The sequence below is a fragment of the Monodelphis domestica genome, chromosome 3 (genome assembly GCF_027887165.1).
Source record: "Monodelphis domestica isolate mMonDom1 chromosome 3, mMonDom1.pri, whole genome shotgun sequence".
NCBI lineage: Eukaryota > Metazoa > Chordata > Mammalia > Didelphimorphia > Didelphidae > Monodelphis > Monodelphis domestica.
In genome coordinates, this window is record NC_077229.1 from 65,424,129 (window position 1) to 65,440,026 (window position 15,898).

At 37.2% G+C, this 15,898-nt stretch overlaps 1 protein-coding gene across 2 annotated transcripts in view; it reads right to left on the minus strand.

Annotated features, from left to right (window-relative positions):
- The window catches only part of LOC130457895 (mucin-2-like), a 131,959-nt gene that overhangs the window by 51,531 nt on the left and 64,530 nt on the right, over positions 1 to 15,898 (minus strand). For both annotated transcript variants that reach the window (XM_056820603.1, XM_056820604.1), the window contains exons 5-9: positions 4,691 to 4,818; positions 4,495 to 4,562; positions 3,211 to 3,380; positions 2,532 to 2,570; positions 1,918 to 1,995 (exon numbers count right to left, since the gene is read on the minus strand). In XM_056820603.1, the coding sequence (XP_056676581.1) occupies positions 1,918 to 1,995; positions 2,532 to 2,570; positions 3,211 to 3,380; positions 4,495 to 4,562; positions 4,691 to 4,818 (483 nt within the window). The remainder of the gene's footprint in view (positions 1 to 1,917; positions 1,996 to 2,531; positions 2,571 to 3,210; positions 3,381 to 4,494; positions 4,563 to 4,690; positions 4,819 to 15,898) is intronic.

Below are 15,898 nucleotides of genomic sequence, written 5' to 3' on the forward strand. Positions count from 1 at the left end.
AAAGGACTGATGAATTCTGAGTGCAAACTGAAGCAGATGTTTTCATTTTCTTTATTTTTGTTGCTCTTTTCCCCATAATATGGTTCACATTGACATGTTTTACATGACTTTATAAGGATAATGAGTATTATATATCTCTTGCCCTCTCAGTGGGTGAGGAGGTAGCAAATTTGAAACTGAAAATAGGTGGGGGTTTTTTAAACCCTTACCTTTCATCTTAGAATCAATACTGTATATTTGTTCCAAGGAACAAGAGTGGAAAGAGCTAGGCAATGGGGGTCAAATGATGTGCCCAGAGTCACACAGCTAGGAAGTGTTTTAGTTCAAATTTGGACTCAGGATTTACCATCTCTAGGCCCTGCTCTCTATCCATTGAGCCACCCAGCTGCCCCCAAAATAGGTGTTTGCAAAGCCCTTTGCCTACTTTAATTCCTTCCATTTCTTTTCATTTCCATATTGCTAAAGCTAGTATTTCTAGTATGATATTAAGCAATAGCCATTATAATGGGTATCCTTTCTTCATCCCTAATCTTATTGGGAGGACTTCTAACTTATCCTCATTGCAGATGAGAGTTGCTGATGTAGTTTTAGATAGATACTATTTATCATTTTAAGGAAATATCCATTTGTTCCTATGCTTTCTCCTCTTTTTAATAGGAATGGGCATTGAATCTTGTCAAATTTTTTGAGCATCTATTGAGATAATCATGAGTTTTATATTAAATTTGTTATTGATCTGATCAATTATGCTGATAGTTTTCCTCATATTAAACCAGTTTTGCATTCTGGGTATTAATCCCACCTAGTCATGGTAAGTGATCTTTGTGATATTTTACTGGAGTCTCTCTGCTAGTATTCTATTTAAGATTTTTACATCAATATTTGTTAAGGAAATTGATCTGTAATTTTCTGTTATACTCTTCCTGGCTTAGGAATCAGCACCATATTTGAATCACAAATTGCTAAAAAAATTATCTAGTATTGGGATTGATTGCTCTTTAAAATTTTTAGAGAATTCCCTTGTGAATCCATCTGGCCCTGAGATGTTTTCCTTGGGGAGTTCTTGAGAGCTTATTCAATTTATTTTTTTTCAAAATGGGATCATTCAAATATTTTCCTTCATCTTTTGTAAACCTAGGAAATTTATATTTCTGTAAAATATTCATCCATTTCCACAAGAATAGTTTTATTTTCATATAATTGGGTATAAAATAGCTACTATTGATTGCTTTAATTTCTTCTTCATTGATGGTGAAGTCACTTTTTATACTTTTGATACTTGTAATTTAATTTTCTTCTTTCCTTTCTGAATCAAATTAACCAGTGCTCTATGCTATATGGGACATGTGTTTTATTTGTTTTTTTCATAAAACCAACTCTCAGTTTATTAGCTCAATAGATCTCTTATTTTTTAATTTTATCAATTTCTCCTTCGACTTTTAGAATTTCTAATTCTAACATTAATTAGATTTCTGATTTTATCTTTTTCTAGTTTTATAGTTTCATGCACAATTTTTATCTGATTTATTCTATCTTATTAATGTGTAATGCATTTGCATTTTTTATCACAGCCTCAATCTACCTCTCCAATGTCAATGGATGTTATTCTTCCTCTTGCATTGAATAATTCTTCCAATCTGACCTTCTCCATTTCCTGGCTATGGGAAACATCATCTCCCATAACTATGACATTGCACTATAACTGGAATAACCCTCCCTTCCTTCCCTTTGTTATTAACCTCCAGCACCACCTTCTACATGAAACCTTTCATGATTTCCTACACACTTCCTCCTCAAATACCTTGTTAACTGTACTTAGTCTTAGTTTATATTCAATATATATTCATCTCTGTAATTGTCATCATTGTTAGAATACAGGGACCTTGTGAGAAGGGATCATTTAATTCTTTGTCATACCTGATACTTGGGACTTTGTCTCTCCTGCCCTCTCCATTTCCTGCTTCATGTCCTTGTGGATATTAGGTTTAAACAAACCTTTCCAGGGTAGAAAAACCAGAAGAGAAATTAAACATTATTCCTGTAATGCCAGAAGATCGTGATGACTGAGCAAGAGACAGAATTGGAGAGAGTGTAATTCTTGAAGGAGCAGAGGATAAAAACATTATTAATTAAACCTATTGGCCAATGTTGGCTAATGAAGAATATAGGTGAGAGGCACAAGTCCCTCTGGAATGCTGGGACATCCCCTCTAAGTACCAGATTACAAAGACAATGAGGTCTGACTCAATCTTTAACAAGATCTATATAGGGGCAGCTTGATTTCCAAGTCCCATGGGGTAATTTTCTCTTTTGAAATATTTAGATACAGTTTGAGTAACAAAAAGAAAATAAATAGGCAAGTGAATAAATACAGTCTAAGTATTAGCCATATCTAATAGCATATCTCATATTTTAACCCCTAACACTACTTCTATTTATCTGACCTACACTGCTCCCTTCCAAAAAAGGGTAAAAATATCTTTCATTGTAGTGTCCCAGTACATAGAGAATAAAGAAAATTTGAAACTCACCCTTCCTGGATCTGAAGAGTGTCATCTTACGATTATACCCTGAAGTTGGTGAGGGAAAAAGAAAAGAAAGAGAAGAAAGAAGGAAATTCAGAGGGAACAAGTGTTGGAGAGACGGGAAGAAAAAGTCAAGGAACAGTAAATGAAAGGAGGGAAGAGAAGAGGAAAACAGGATAGAAAAAAATAGAATAAGACACACAAGAGAAATGAAGACAAGAGTTTGGGAAAGTTAGAGAAAAAAGAAGACAAAAAAGAAGGAGAAAAGAGGAGAGAAGAAAGAAGAGAGAGAAAGAAAGGTGATAGGTGGGCAGAGAGAGAGAGTACACATCAATCTTTGAGTAGGGTATCTCTATGTGGGCAAAAGATTAAAGGAGGAATGGAGAGGAGAGATGGCTTGGGGCCCATAGGGTTGGAAAAATGGTGATTCACCATTTCAGAAGGGATTCATGGCATACTTCTTGGTTGAAGGAGCTTAAGAACAATCCAGCTTCTTCTGATCTTTAGAAGTGAGCCCTCCATGTCTTGACAGTTTTTCACCACTTTGAGGGACAGTGCTCCCAGGAGTGAGAAAGATACCATGAAAACAAAAAAGGCACAAAAGGAAAGAAGAATTTGGGGCAGGTGGGTCTTTTTCTGGAATGGGAAGCCCCAAAGGAAGAAAGGTACTTGTCAAGCTATTTACCATCCACACTGAGGCTGTCTTTGTCTATAATCAAGTGGCTTAGCTTTCTTCTAAAGAGCTGTTCAGTCAACTCCCAGTAAACTTTCTCTTTTTCCAGGACAGCACTGGCAGAGACTTCCTTAAGAATGCAATACACATCCACTCCTGTTGCTGTCCCATTATTCCGAGACCTGGAAATTGATGTTTCAGATAAGAGATATCAAACATAACCCTTCCTGAGGGTCACATGAACCAGATTAAAGTGTTGTTCTTGATTAAAGTGTAGTTCCAATCTGATTTTAATGTGTTCATTTATTAATTATAAAGGTAATATATAAATGTGTATGGTTTTCTGAGTCAATATACAGTCCATAGGGACCCTGATATGTATATAATTTAGTGGCCTCAGTTTCTTTTTGAGTTTGACACCACTGGTTTTGTTTCTGAAATTGAATTATTCAGTGGACAGTCTTGAGAGAAGTGGTCCACTTTGAACAAAGGTTGAACAAAGGTTTAGAGAGGATTCTAGATTTAGACTTGAAAAGGACATTGGAAGCCATCAAATCCAGCCCTCTCAGTTTATAGAGGAAAGAAAGTGAGGCTAACGCAGGTTATGTGACTTGCACAGCATCACACATCTGGTAAGTATTTGAGAGAAAATTTGAACTGTTCTTCTTGATTCCATGGCTTAGCACTTTATCCACTACAATGGGATTGGTAGTGATCTGTAAATATACTCATTTCTGTTTACAAGTGTCTATAGGGTCTGATTATTTTCAGTAGTTTCTTTAGAGTAATGAAAAGAACATTGAATTTAAAATCAAAAGGCAAGTGTTCAATTTCTGGATCTGACTATCTTTGACCTTGGAAAAGTCACTGGAATCTCCTTGGGCCTTCACTTCATCTGTAAATGAAGAGAGTGGTCCAGATGATTTCTACTGTCCCTTCCAGCTGTCAATATAGAATCCCAAGATTCTAGAGAAAGTTAATGATATATTCTAATCAATCATTTTCTAAGCACTCATTTGGTGCCTATGGTTATTCCTTTCATTTGGAGTTATATAGTGAAAACAGCTGCAACCTTGTCTTTGGAAGAGCTATGGGGATAGAATATTTCTCCACCTGGGAAAGGGTAGGAGCCTAGAATATTTCTAATGGCTTGTTGGCTGGGGGATTTTATCCATTACTGCTTGGGTAAGAAGGACTTGCTATTGGGAAGCAGAAGAAGAACCATTCTGGGCAACTGAGTCAAATGGAAATGTGCTGGTCCCTCATATTTGAGCTGATGTCTTGACAGATTCTCACCTCAATGAGATCACACTGCATCCAGAATACTGAGAGCCAAGGCTGCTCCTTTCAAACAATACCTTAAGCTGGAAACAAAAGTAGAGAAGAGAACTTCTGAGTACCTGGCTAGACCAAGTCTGGATACTCGAGGCTAAGGAAGGCAGCATGGGAGAGAGGAGGTATACCGTGGGGGAGAGTGGGGATGGAGTCTTACCAGGTTTTTCAGGACATGCTCAGTGGCCTCGAATGTGCTGGAACCACTTTCGCCCATCTCTGGTTTGTACAACATGTTGGTGATGGTGAAGTCGAGAGTGAAAATCTTGTAGTATGAGGGTCGTGATACTGTACAGTGGGAAAGATAACCCATTGTCTGAGCCTTGGAAATGTTATTCAAATGAGAGAAAATGCTTTGTAAACCTTAAAGTTCTATCTAAATGCTAGTTATTTTGATGATCATGATCATGATCATCCCCATTATTTTAAGTGGCCCTGTTCTACTTCTTCCTCAGAGGAAAATGCAGCAGAAAGAACCCAGCAATAAAACTCTGAGGATAACTCTAGCCATATACACTTTTTTTTTACTGGCAGTGTAAAATTTGTGATTTCAAAGGTAAGAACTCATTTCCTGACAACAATTGCTGGGAATAATGAAAATTTGTCTGGCAAAAACTAGGGATGGACCAATGTCTTGCATACCATAACAAAGTAAACTCTGAATGGGTACATGAGTTAGATACAAAAGGTGATATAAAACAAATGAGTTATGAGGAAAATTTTAATTTTTATATGAATGGACAGGGGGACATTTCATGATCCAATGAGGAATAAATAGAAGATCAAGATAAAATAGACAATGTTGCCTGTGTGAAATTAAATTGTTTTTCTCCCAAAACAAAACCAATGTAGTAAAATTAGAAGGGAATTAGATAATTGGAGGGGAATTGTTTTCTCTTCAAATTATTCTGAAAAGGATCTCATTTCCAATTTCTAATAATTTAAATTTATAATAACAAAACCAAGGGTAGAGTGACAATTTCAAGCTGAAGGAGGAGTTTTGCCCTAAGAGATTCTCCCTGGAAAGTCAGCATTTTAATGGAGAAAATCTATGACATCCAGGTAGATTATTTGCTTGGAAAAAAACAATTTACCTGAGTCCAGTCTTCATCTGGCAGTGATCTACATCTACCAGAATTCCTATTGTTTAAGGTAATTCAAAGCTTTCCATCTATAACTTTGAGTATAGCATCCAAACCCAGAGGTTTTTCCCTTTCTTTTCTTTATTAATTTACTGGTGGAAAGATTAGGGTCAGTCAGATAGCCTGTGAAAGGGTTTTAATTAGCATAAAGTGATGTAGATAAGGACTAAAGAAGAACTGAAGGCTTTCCTTAAGAAGGAGGCTTAGGAGTCAGGTGGAGGTAGTTTGAAAAGCATGAGGGATTCATACTGTAAACCTTAAAATTTCTTAGACTTGTGAATGTTGGAAATTTCACCATTGGAAGGTTTCATGCTTGGAGGGAATTTCCTAATGATAGTGGGAACTCTATTGGAATGTGAACCCCCTTGGCATGGGAGGTTCCTTCTCCTCCCTACTTGGGACTGCTTTAGGACAGAAGCATTTTGCTGAACAATGGAAAGGGCTTTGACCTATGCTTAAGCATAGAACAGGAAGTTCTTTGAGTCATGATTGATTTTAGAATTGATACAATAGAGATATTTGGAATTGCAGAACCAGGTCTTGGACCTTACAATCTCCACCCTACTCAGCCTAACAGGATTTAGGAAGGGCTGCAGCATAGATCAAAATTTAATTATTTGAGAATATGACCTTCAACAGACGTGTACAAAGGGGGGAAGACCTCTGGGCAGTCCTGGGTTAAGCTAGAGCCACCATTGGCACAGGGAAGACATGGACATTGATTGGTAGATGTGAGAACTGAGGGGAGGGAACTGAGATGGTGTCCTTAAAGATAGCAGGGCCTGAGGACTGGAGGGTTTGGAGAGGTTTTGCTCTGAGAGGTTGTACTCTGAGAAGGCTTGCTCTGAAGGAGGCTGGAGGTGGAGGCCCCTGAGACTGTTTCTCCATTTTGGTCACGTGAGTGATAGGGCCTGATCTCTTTTCTTTGCCTCAGCTATCTAAGGGCTTGGGCCTTTTGGCCCAGCCTAAACAGAGGGGGTATTTAAGCCCTATTCCCTTCTCTCCCCATTCTCTGTCTCTCTCTCTCTGTCTCTCTCTCTCTCTCTCTCTCTCTCTCTCTCTCTCTCTCTCTCTCTCTCTCTCATACCTTTCTTCCTCCTGTTTGTAATTAAAAACTCCATAAAAGTTTGACTGCTGACTTGAGTTTTCATTTAGGAATTACATAGCTGAATTCCTAGGCGACCTTAAATTAATATATATATATATATATATCAGTCTTTTAAAGTGATTGCCTTGTCACAATACCTACCAGTTCCCCTTATTCCTTTTGTTAAAATAAACTTTGTTTCCATAACCAAAGGGTCTCATGCTTAATTGGCTCTGAAGAGTTCCTAGGTGGTTTATAACATCTTACATCCCCCCCCTCCAGGACATTACCCCACTATAATACCACATTTGAAAGACTGAAATCCTATTGATCCCCAGAGTTAGCTCTGAAGGCAGCTGTACAAAGAACCTTAAACTTGGGCCAATGCTCCAATCATCACAGGTACAGATTCAAATTTTAACTCTCTTTTTTGAATTGAAAAGGAAAGGGCTGGAAATAAGCAAATAGTAGATAAAGAAATTCAAAATAGAAAACTATATTGGTGACAGAGAAAACCAAAACACAAACTCAGAATAAGACCACAAAACCAATGTTGCTGCATCCAAAATTTCCAATAAAAATTGAGAATGCTTTCAAACTTAAAAACAATTAATTGAAGAAGCTCAAAAAGAGCTCTAATCATCAAATAAAAGTGGTAGAAGAAAATTTGGGAGTAGTAATGAGAATGATAAAGGAAATTCATGAAAAAAGAGTCAACACTTTTGTAAGAGAGGCACAAAAATATTGTAGAAATCAATACCTTTCAAATCAGAATGTATAAAGTGGTAAAAGTCACATAAAAATTCAATCAAGAGATGAACTTTTACAAAAAGCAGAATTGGCCATATGGGACAAGATACATAAAAATGCACTGAAGGAGAATTTGTTAAAAGGCAAAATTAGTACTATGGGAAAAAAGAGGTATAAAATTTTGCCAAGTAAAACAAATTTAGAAAGTAGAATTGGCCAAATGGAATATGAAGTACAAAATCTCTCTCAAGAAAATTATCCCGAGACTTCTGGGTAAGCATGGCTGCAGAGTAGATGCGGCTTGCTTCGTCTCCTCAGACGCAACAACACAGATGACCTCAAAAGACCCTCCCAAAATAAAAACCAACCATCCTTATAAGAACAGAAAGACCCCACAACAAGGCAAAGCTCTGAAGGTAGGTGGGATTCCGGCATCTCCACAATATAAGGGAAGGAAAAGCTGACCCACCCTGCCCTCCCCCACCAAACAGCCAGAGCCAGAGTTAAAGTCAGCACTGGCAAGAATCAACAAGTGAGGGAGGGGCACCACAGGACTGTACAATGGGCAGCCCCAGGTGTAGGGACCTGAATGAGATAAGGTCCTTCTCCTGAGAGTACTAATACCTGAAGCCCCGGCAGGTGGGCTAGGGGAGCACAGATCTCGGGCACCCAGAACTAGTGTGCTATAATCACCAAGTGTGCGAAGGGATCCCCTGACATGAGCAAGGGGCACCTACAGGTCTTGGGAGTTAGCTAAGACCATCAAAGACATTCACCTGAGAGCACTAACTCCTGAAACACCGGCAGATAGGGGAGGGCAGTCCCTAGGCTTTCCCGAGAAGACAGTGCAGCTGCAGAGAACCTAGAAGTAGCCTGAGACAAAAGCCTTGACCATTAGCACCCTTATACTGAGACAAGTACTACTCATTCAGATTTCTGACGGGAAAAGGGAGGAAGAAACAAACAAACAAAACACAGAGATGGCAAACTGTACCCAAGAAACCCAATACCCCAACACCAAGAGAAGCAAGAAGAGGTTACTTTGGATACATTTTATGGAGGGAAAACACAAAAAACAGGAAATAGCAGAAGAGGAAGCTCAAACAAATGCACCAAAACCTTCCAAAAGAAATGGAAATTGTCCACAACCTCTTGAAGTATTCAAATTGGAAGTTATCAAAAAGATGGAAGCTTTCTGGCAGGAAAAATGGGAAATAATGCAAAAGGAACTCAGCAATCTAAGGTACGGAAAAACGCAACTACAGAAACAGCTTGAAGCCGCAAATAGCAGAATAGACCAAACTGAAAAGGAAAAAAAGGGCTTTAAAGGTCAGAATCAGGCAACTGGAAGACAATGATCTTGTGAAAAAGCAAGAATTAATAAAGGAAAGCCAAAAGACTAAGAAATTAGAAGAGAACATAAAATATCTCACTGAAAAGGTTGCAGACCTAGAAAATAGAGGAAGGAGAGACAATCTGAGAATAACTGGCCTACCAGAAAAGCCAGAAATAAATAGTAATATCATCATAATACAAGATACCATCAAAGAAAACTGCCCAGAGATTCTAGAACAAGGGGACAATATAGACATTGAATGAGGTCACAGAACACCCTCTACAATAAATCTCCAAAAGACAACTCCCAGGAATGTAATTGCCAAATTCCAAATCTTCCAAGCAAAAGAAAAAAATCTTAAAAGAAGCCAGAAAAAGTCAATTTAGATATAAAGGAATGCCAATCAGGGTCACACAAGACCTTGCCATTTCCACTCTGAATGACCGTAAGGCATGGAACATGATTTTCAGAAAGGCAAGAGAGCTGGATCTTCAACCAAGGATCAGCTATCCATCAAAACTTACTATATACTTCCAGAGGAAAGGATGGGCATTCAACACAATAGAAGATTTCCAAGTTTTTGTAAAGAAAAGACCAGAGCTCTGTGGAAAGTTTGATATCCAAACACAAAGAGCAAGGAAAACTCGCTTTTATTCAAACTCTCTTCTATAAGGACTACATTTATATCAAATTATATATATATTAATATGTGGGGGAAATGTAATGTGTAACTCTCAAAAATGGTATGCATTATTAGTTAGAAGAATCACACATAGGAAATGATTGGGGCATTAAGACAATATGGAGAAGGGGGGTGAAAGAAAGAAAAAAGGAGGGGTGAATCATTGACAGTACTAAGATATACTTCAAGAAATAGAAAAAAACTAAATAGAATAATATTTCTCACACAAAGATACACATGGGAAGGGAAGGGGAAGGAATTTCCTTTAGGGAGGAGAGGAAGAAAGTTTTAATGGGTATTACTTAAACCTTACTCTCAGTGAAATCAACTCTGAGAGCTTAGAACATCTAGATCCATTGGCATCTTGAATTTTATCATATCCAATAGGGTAAGAGAAAAGGGGAAATTAAGTAAGGGTGGGGGGAGGGAGTATAAAAAGGGAGGGAAGGAGAGGGGGAGGGGAAGGGAATAAAAATGGAGGGGCTAGAAAGGGAAGCATATTAAGGGAGGGGACTAGGGGATTAAACTAAAGTAAATCACTAGTTTAAAAGGTTATAGCTAAAGAAGAAAGGTCAGAATTAGGGAAGGATATCAAAATGCCAGGGAATCCACAAGTGACAATCGTATCTTTGAATGTGAATGGGATGAACTCACCCATAAAACTTAGATAAATAGCAGAATGGATTAGAATCCAAAACCCTACCATATGTTGTCTTCAAGAAACACATATGAGGCGGGTTGCTACTACAAGGTTAGAATTAAAGGATAAAGTAAGACCTTCTGGGCCCTCAACTGATAGAAAGAAGGCATGAGTTGCAATCATGATATCTGATAAAGCCAAAGCAAAAATAGACCTGATCAAGAGTGATAGGGAATGTAAATATATTCTGTTAAAAGGGAGTATAGACAATGAGGAATTGTTACTAATCAACATGTATGCCCCAAATGGTATAGCACCCAAATTTCTATAGGAAAAACTAGGAGAATTGACGGAGGAAATAGACAGTAAAACCATATAAGTGAGAGACTTGAACCAACCACTCTCAAATTTACATGGATCAAACCAAAAAATAAATAAGAAAGAGGTAAAAGATGCGAATGAAATCTTAGAAAAATCAGAGTTAATAGACATATGGAGAAAAATAAATAGGGACAAAAAGGAACACACCATCTCAGCACCATATGGCACATTCACAAACATAGACCATACACTAGGTCACAGAAACATGGCATTGAAATGCAGAAAAGCAGAAATAATAAATGCAGCCTTTTCACATCATAAGGCAATAAAAATAGTGATCAGTAAGGGTACATGGAGAGCCAAATCAAAAATTAATTGGAAATTAAATAATATAATACTCCAAAATTGGTTAGTTAGAGAACAAATCATAGAAACAATCAATAATTTTATTGAGGAAAATGACAATGGTCAGACATCATTTCAAACCTTATGGGATGCAGCCAAAGCAGTACTCAGAAGAAAATTCATATCCTTGAGTGCCCATATTAAGAAATTAGGGAGGGCAGAGATCAATGAATTGGAAATGCAAATAAAAAAACTTGAAAGCAAACTATTTCAAAACCTCCAGAAGAAAACCAAACTAGAGATCCTAAAAATTAAGGGAGGAATTAATAAAATCAAAAGTGGTAGAACTATTAAACTAATAAAGAAGACTAGAAGCTGGTACTTTGAAAAAATACAGACAAAATAGACAAGTACTTGTCAATCTAACTAAAAAAAAGGAAAAAAGAAAGGAAAATTAACTGTATCAAAGATGAAAAGGGGGACCTCACCTCCAAAGAAGAGGAAATTAAGGTAATCATTAAAAACTACTTTGCCCAACTATATGGCAATAAATATACCAACCTAGGTGATATGGATGAATATTTACAAAAATATAAATTGCCTAGACTAACAGAAGAAGAAATAGAATTCTTAAATAATCCCATATCAGAAAAAGAAATCCAACAGGCCATCAAAGGACTCCCTAAGAAAAAATCCCCAGGGCCTGATGGATTCACAAGTGAAATCTATCAAACATTCACAGAACAGCTAATTTCAATACTATACAAACTATTTGACATAATAAGCAAAGAGGGAGTTCCACCAAATTCCTTTTATGACACAAACATGGTACTGATTCCAAAGCCAGGCAGGTCAAAAGAGAAAGAAAACTATAGACCAATCTCCCTAATGAATATAGATGCAAAAATCTTAAATAGAATAGTAGCAAAAAGACTCCAGCAAGTGATCACAAGGGTTATTCATGATGACCAGTTAGGATTTATATCAGGAATGCAGGGCAGGTTCAATATTAGGAAAACCATCCACATAATTGACTATATCAACAAACAAACAGACAAAAATCACATGATTATTTCAATAGATGCAGAAAAAGCCTTTGATAAAATACAACACCCATTCCTATTAAAAACACTAGAAAGCATAGGAATAGAAGGGTCATTCCTAAAAATAATAAACACCATATATCTAAACCCATCAAACTAACATCATCTGCAATGGGGATAAACTAGATGCATTCCCAATAAGATCAGGAGTGAAACAAGGATGCCCATTATCACCTGTATTATTTAACATTGTACTAGAAACACTAGCAGTAGCAATTAGAGAAGAAAAAGAAATTGAAGGCATAAAAATAGGCAAGGAGAAGACCAAGCTATTGCTCTTTGCGGATGATATGATGGTCTACTTAAAGAATCCTAGAGAATCATCCAAAAAGCTAGCCGTAATATTCAACAACTTTAGCAAAGTTGCATGTTACAAAATAAATCTGCATATGTCATCAGCATTTCTATATATTTCCAACACAGCTCAGCGGCAAGAATTAGAAAGAGAAATTCAATTCAAAATCACCTTCGACAATATAAAATACTTTGGAATCTATCTGCTGAGACAAGCACAGGAACTAAATGAACACAACTACAAAACACTCTCCATGTAACTAAATCTAGACTTGAGCAATTAGAAAAATATTAACTGCTCATGGGTAGAACGATCCAATATAATAAAAATGACCATCCTACCCAAGATTATTTATCTATTTAGTGCTATACCAATTGAACTTCCAAAAAACTTTTTTACTGACTTAGAAATATCCATAACAAATTTCATTTGGAAGAACAAAGGATCAAGGATATCCAGGGAAACAATGAAAAAAAATTCAAAGGAGGTGGCCTTGCAGTCCCAGATCTCAAATTCTATCATAAAGTAGTGGTCATCAAAACAATTTGGTACTGGCTAAGAAACAGAAAGGAGGATCAGTGGAATAGACTTGGGGTAAGTGACAGCAGTAAGACAGTATATGACAAACCCAAGGAACCCAGTTTCTGGGACAAAAACCCAGTATTTGACAAAAACTGCTGAGAAAACTGTAAGACAGTGTGGGAGTGATTAGGTTTGGATCAAGACCTCACAACCCTACACCAAGATAACTCAGAATGGATGAATGACATGACCATAAAGAAGGAAACTTTAAGTAAATTAGATGAACACAGAATAATATACATGTCAGACCTGTGGGAAGGGAAAGACTTTAAAACCAAGCAAGACATAGAAAGAGTCACAAAATGTAAAATAAACAATTTTGATTACATCAAATTAAAAAGGTTTTATACAAACAAAACCAATGCAACCAAATTGATAAGGGAAGCAATTAATTGGGAAACAATTTTCCTAACAAAATCCTCTGGCAAAGGTCTGATTACTCAAATTTATAAAGAGCTAAACCAATTGTAAAAAAAATCAAGCCATTCCCCAATTGATAAATGGGCAAGGGACATTAACAGGCAGTTTTCAGCCAAAGAAATCAATACTATTAATAAGCACATGAAAAAGTGCTCTAAATCTCTTAGAAACAGAGAGATGCAAATCAAAACAACTCTGAAGTATCACCTCACACCTAGCAGATTGGCTAACATGACAGCAAAGGAAAGTAATGAGTGTTGGAGGAGATGTGGCAAAGTTGGGACATTAATTTATTGCTTGTGGAGTTGTGAATTGATCCAACCATTTTGGAGGGCAATTTGGAACTATCCCCAAAGGGCACTAAATGACTGCCTGCCCTTTGACCCAGCTGTAATACTGCTGGGCTTATACCCCAAAGAGATCATAAGCAAAAAAGACTTGTGCAAAAACATTTATAGCCACACTCTTAGTGGTGGCAAAAAAAAAAAAAATTGGAAAATTTGGAGATCTCCTTCAATTGGGGAATGGCTGAACAAATTGTGCTCAAAGGAGTAGTGAACTGGAGGAATCCTATGTGATCTGGAATGACCTCCAGGAATTGATGCAGAGTGAAAGGAGCAGAAATAGGAGAACATTATACAGAGAGACTGATACACTGAGGGACAATCAAATGTAATGGACTTCTATACTAGCATCAATGCAAGAAAGAATGCTATCCACATCCAGAGAAATAATTGTGGAAGTAGAAACACAGAAGAAAAACAACTACTTGATCACGCAGTTCAATGGGCATATGATTGGGGATGTATACTCTAAACAATCACGCTAATGCAAATATTAAAAATATGAAAATATGTCTTGATCAATGACATATATAAACCCCAGTGGAATTGCTCGTTGTCTATGGGAGAGGGTTAGAAGGAGGGGAGGGAAAGAACAAGAACAATGGAACCATGGAAAATATTCTAAATATGTTAAAAGCACTATCTGGATTTTGAAGTGGTTCATCTTTCAGATTCTGTTTTGGTTGATCTGCTAGTTGTACCACCATTTCATAATTGTGTAATGGCTGACCATCAAACAGCAAATCAGGTAAAAGAGTTGCTGGATTTTACATATTACACCTCCACAACCATCTGTTCTCATTATTTAGAAGCACAATCTCATATTTATCTAAACTCTGGTCAGAGAAAGCTTGAGTTATAGATTTTAGAAGTGCCTCCACTTCATGAGAATGTAAAACCATGAGTAAATAACCAAAAAATAAATCAGCAGATTTTGACACAAGCAATGTTGCTGCCTCCACTCCCCTCAAACAAAGTGCAATCCCTGCAGCTATTGGATCTAACTGTGCACTATAATATGCAATAGGGTGATGATTTGACCCTAATGTTTATGTAAGCATCCCTGATGCAACTCCTTTCCTTTCATGCACAGACAATTGGAATGGCTTTGTGTAATCCAGAATTCCAAGTGCAATTGGAGAAAGAATCTAACTTCACCATGGCCTACAAATGTTCTTTCAACTTCAAAGGCTTAGATTCTGCATCCCTTGTTAATGCTGTAAGGGGCTTGTGGCAAGTTCACTATACCCCCAGATCCACTGTCTGCAGCAAGCCTTTACTCCTAAAATAGCCCCAAATTGTCTCTTAGTCTGAGGAGCACTGATTCTGAATATATGCAATCTGCTTTGGGGTAATGCTTCTTGATCCCTCAGAAAGCACAAACCCTAAATACTGGACTCTTCAAAGACACCACTTGACTTTTGCCTTAGATATTTTGTGTCCTTGTTTATACAATTCACATAGCAAATGTTTACTATCCTGTTGGCACATTATGGCTGAGGGTGATGCAAGAAGTAAATCATCCACAAAATGTATCAATTACTCTTCCTAAACTTTAGAACAGGGATGGACTTTTTCAATATCCATGGGGAAGATGACCCCAGGAATTTTGGGACCCTTCTCAAATGATTGCAAAAATTTTCTGTGAGTCCTTATGTGTTGGGATTGAGAAAAAAGCAGAACATAAGTCTACCACCATAAAATATCTAGTTATGCTTGGAAATTGATGTGATTATTTGTTGCATGACTCAGTACTACAGGATGGGGCTTAATTACATGATCATTTACTGCTCTTAAATCTTGCACAAACTGATATAGAACTCTTCCTTGCTCATCTAATTTTAGCTTCTTGACAGCAGGTATTGGGGTGTTGTATTATGACATACAAGGAATAATATTGCTCTGTTGTAATAATGAGTCAATTATCAGTGTGATCCACTCTATAGCTTCTTTGCTCAATGGGTATTGTGGAATACAAGGTGGTGGACCACATTTCTCCCTTATTCTTACTGGTGTCGCAGGTTTCAGAAACCCAACATTTGTATAATGTCTAGTACATATAATGTCTACATTTTCAGGATGTCCTCAGGGATCAGATAAATATTCCCTTCTCCTTTCACCTCAGTGGTATCTAAAAACAGAACTAGAAACAAAATTAAGGATTCCTCTGAAAATTGCAAGAAGATGTCTCCAGTAAGGATACACTGGATTGTTGCTGTCAGTTTACAGAGTTTCCTACCAGAGAAATGAGTGTTCTTTAGATAGAGGTCCAAGGGATGCCATATGTGGTTCTAACTTTTAAATCCATTGTGGCTTTCCTG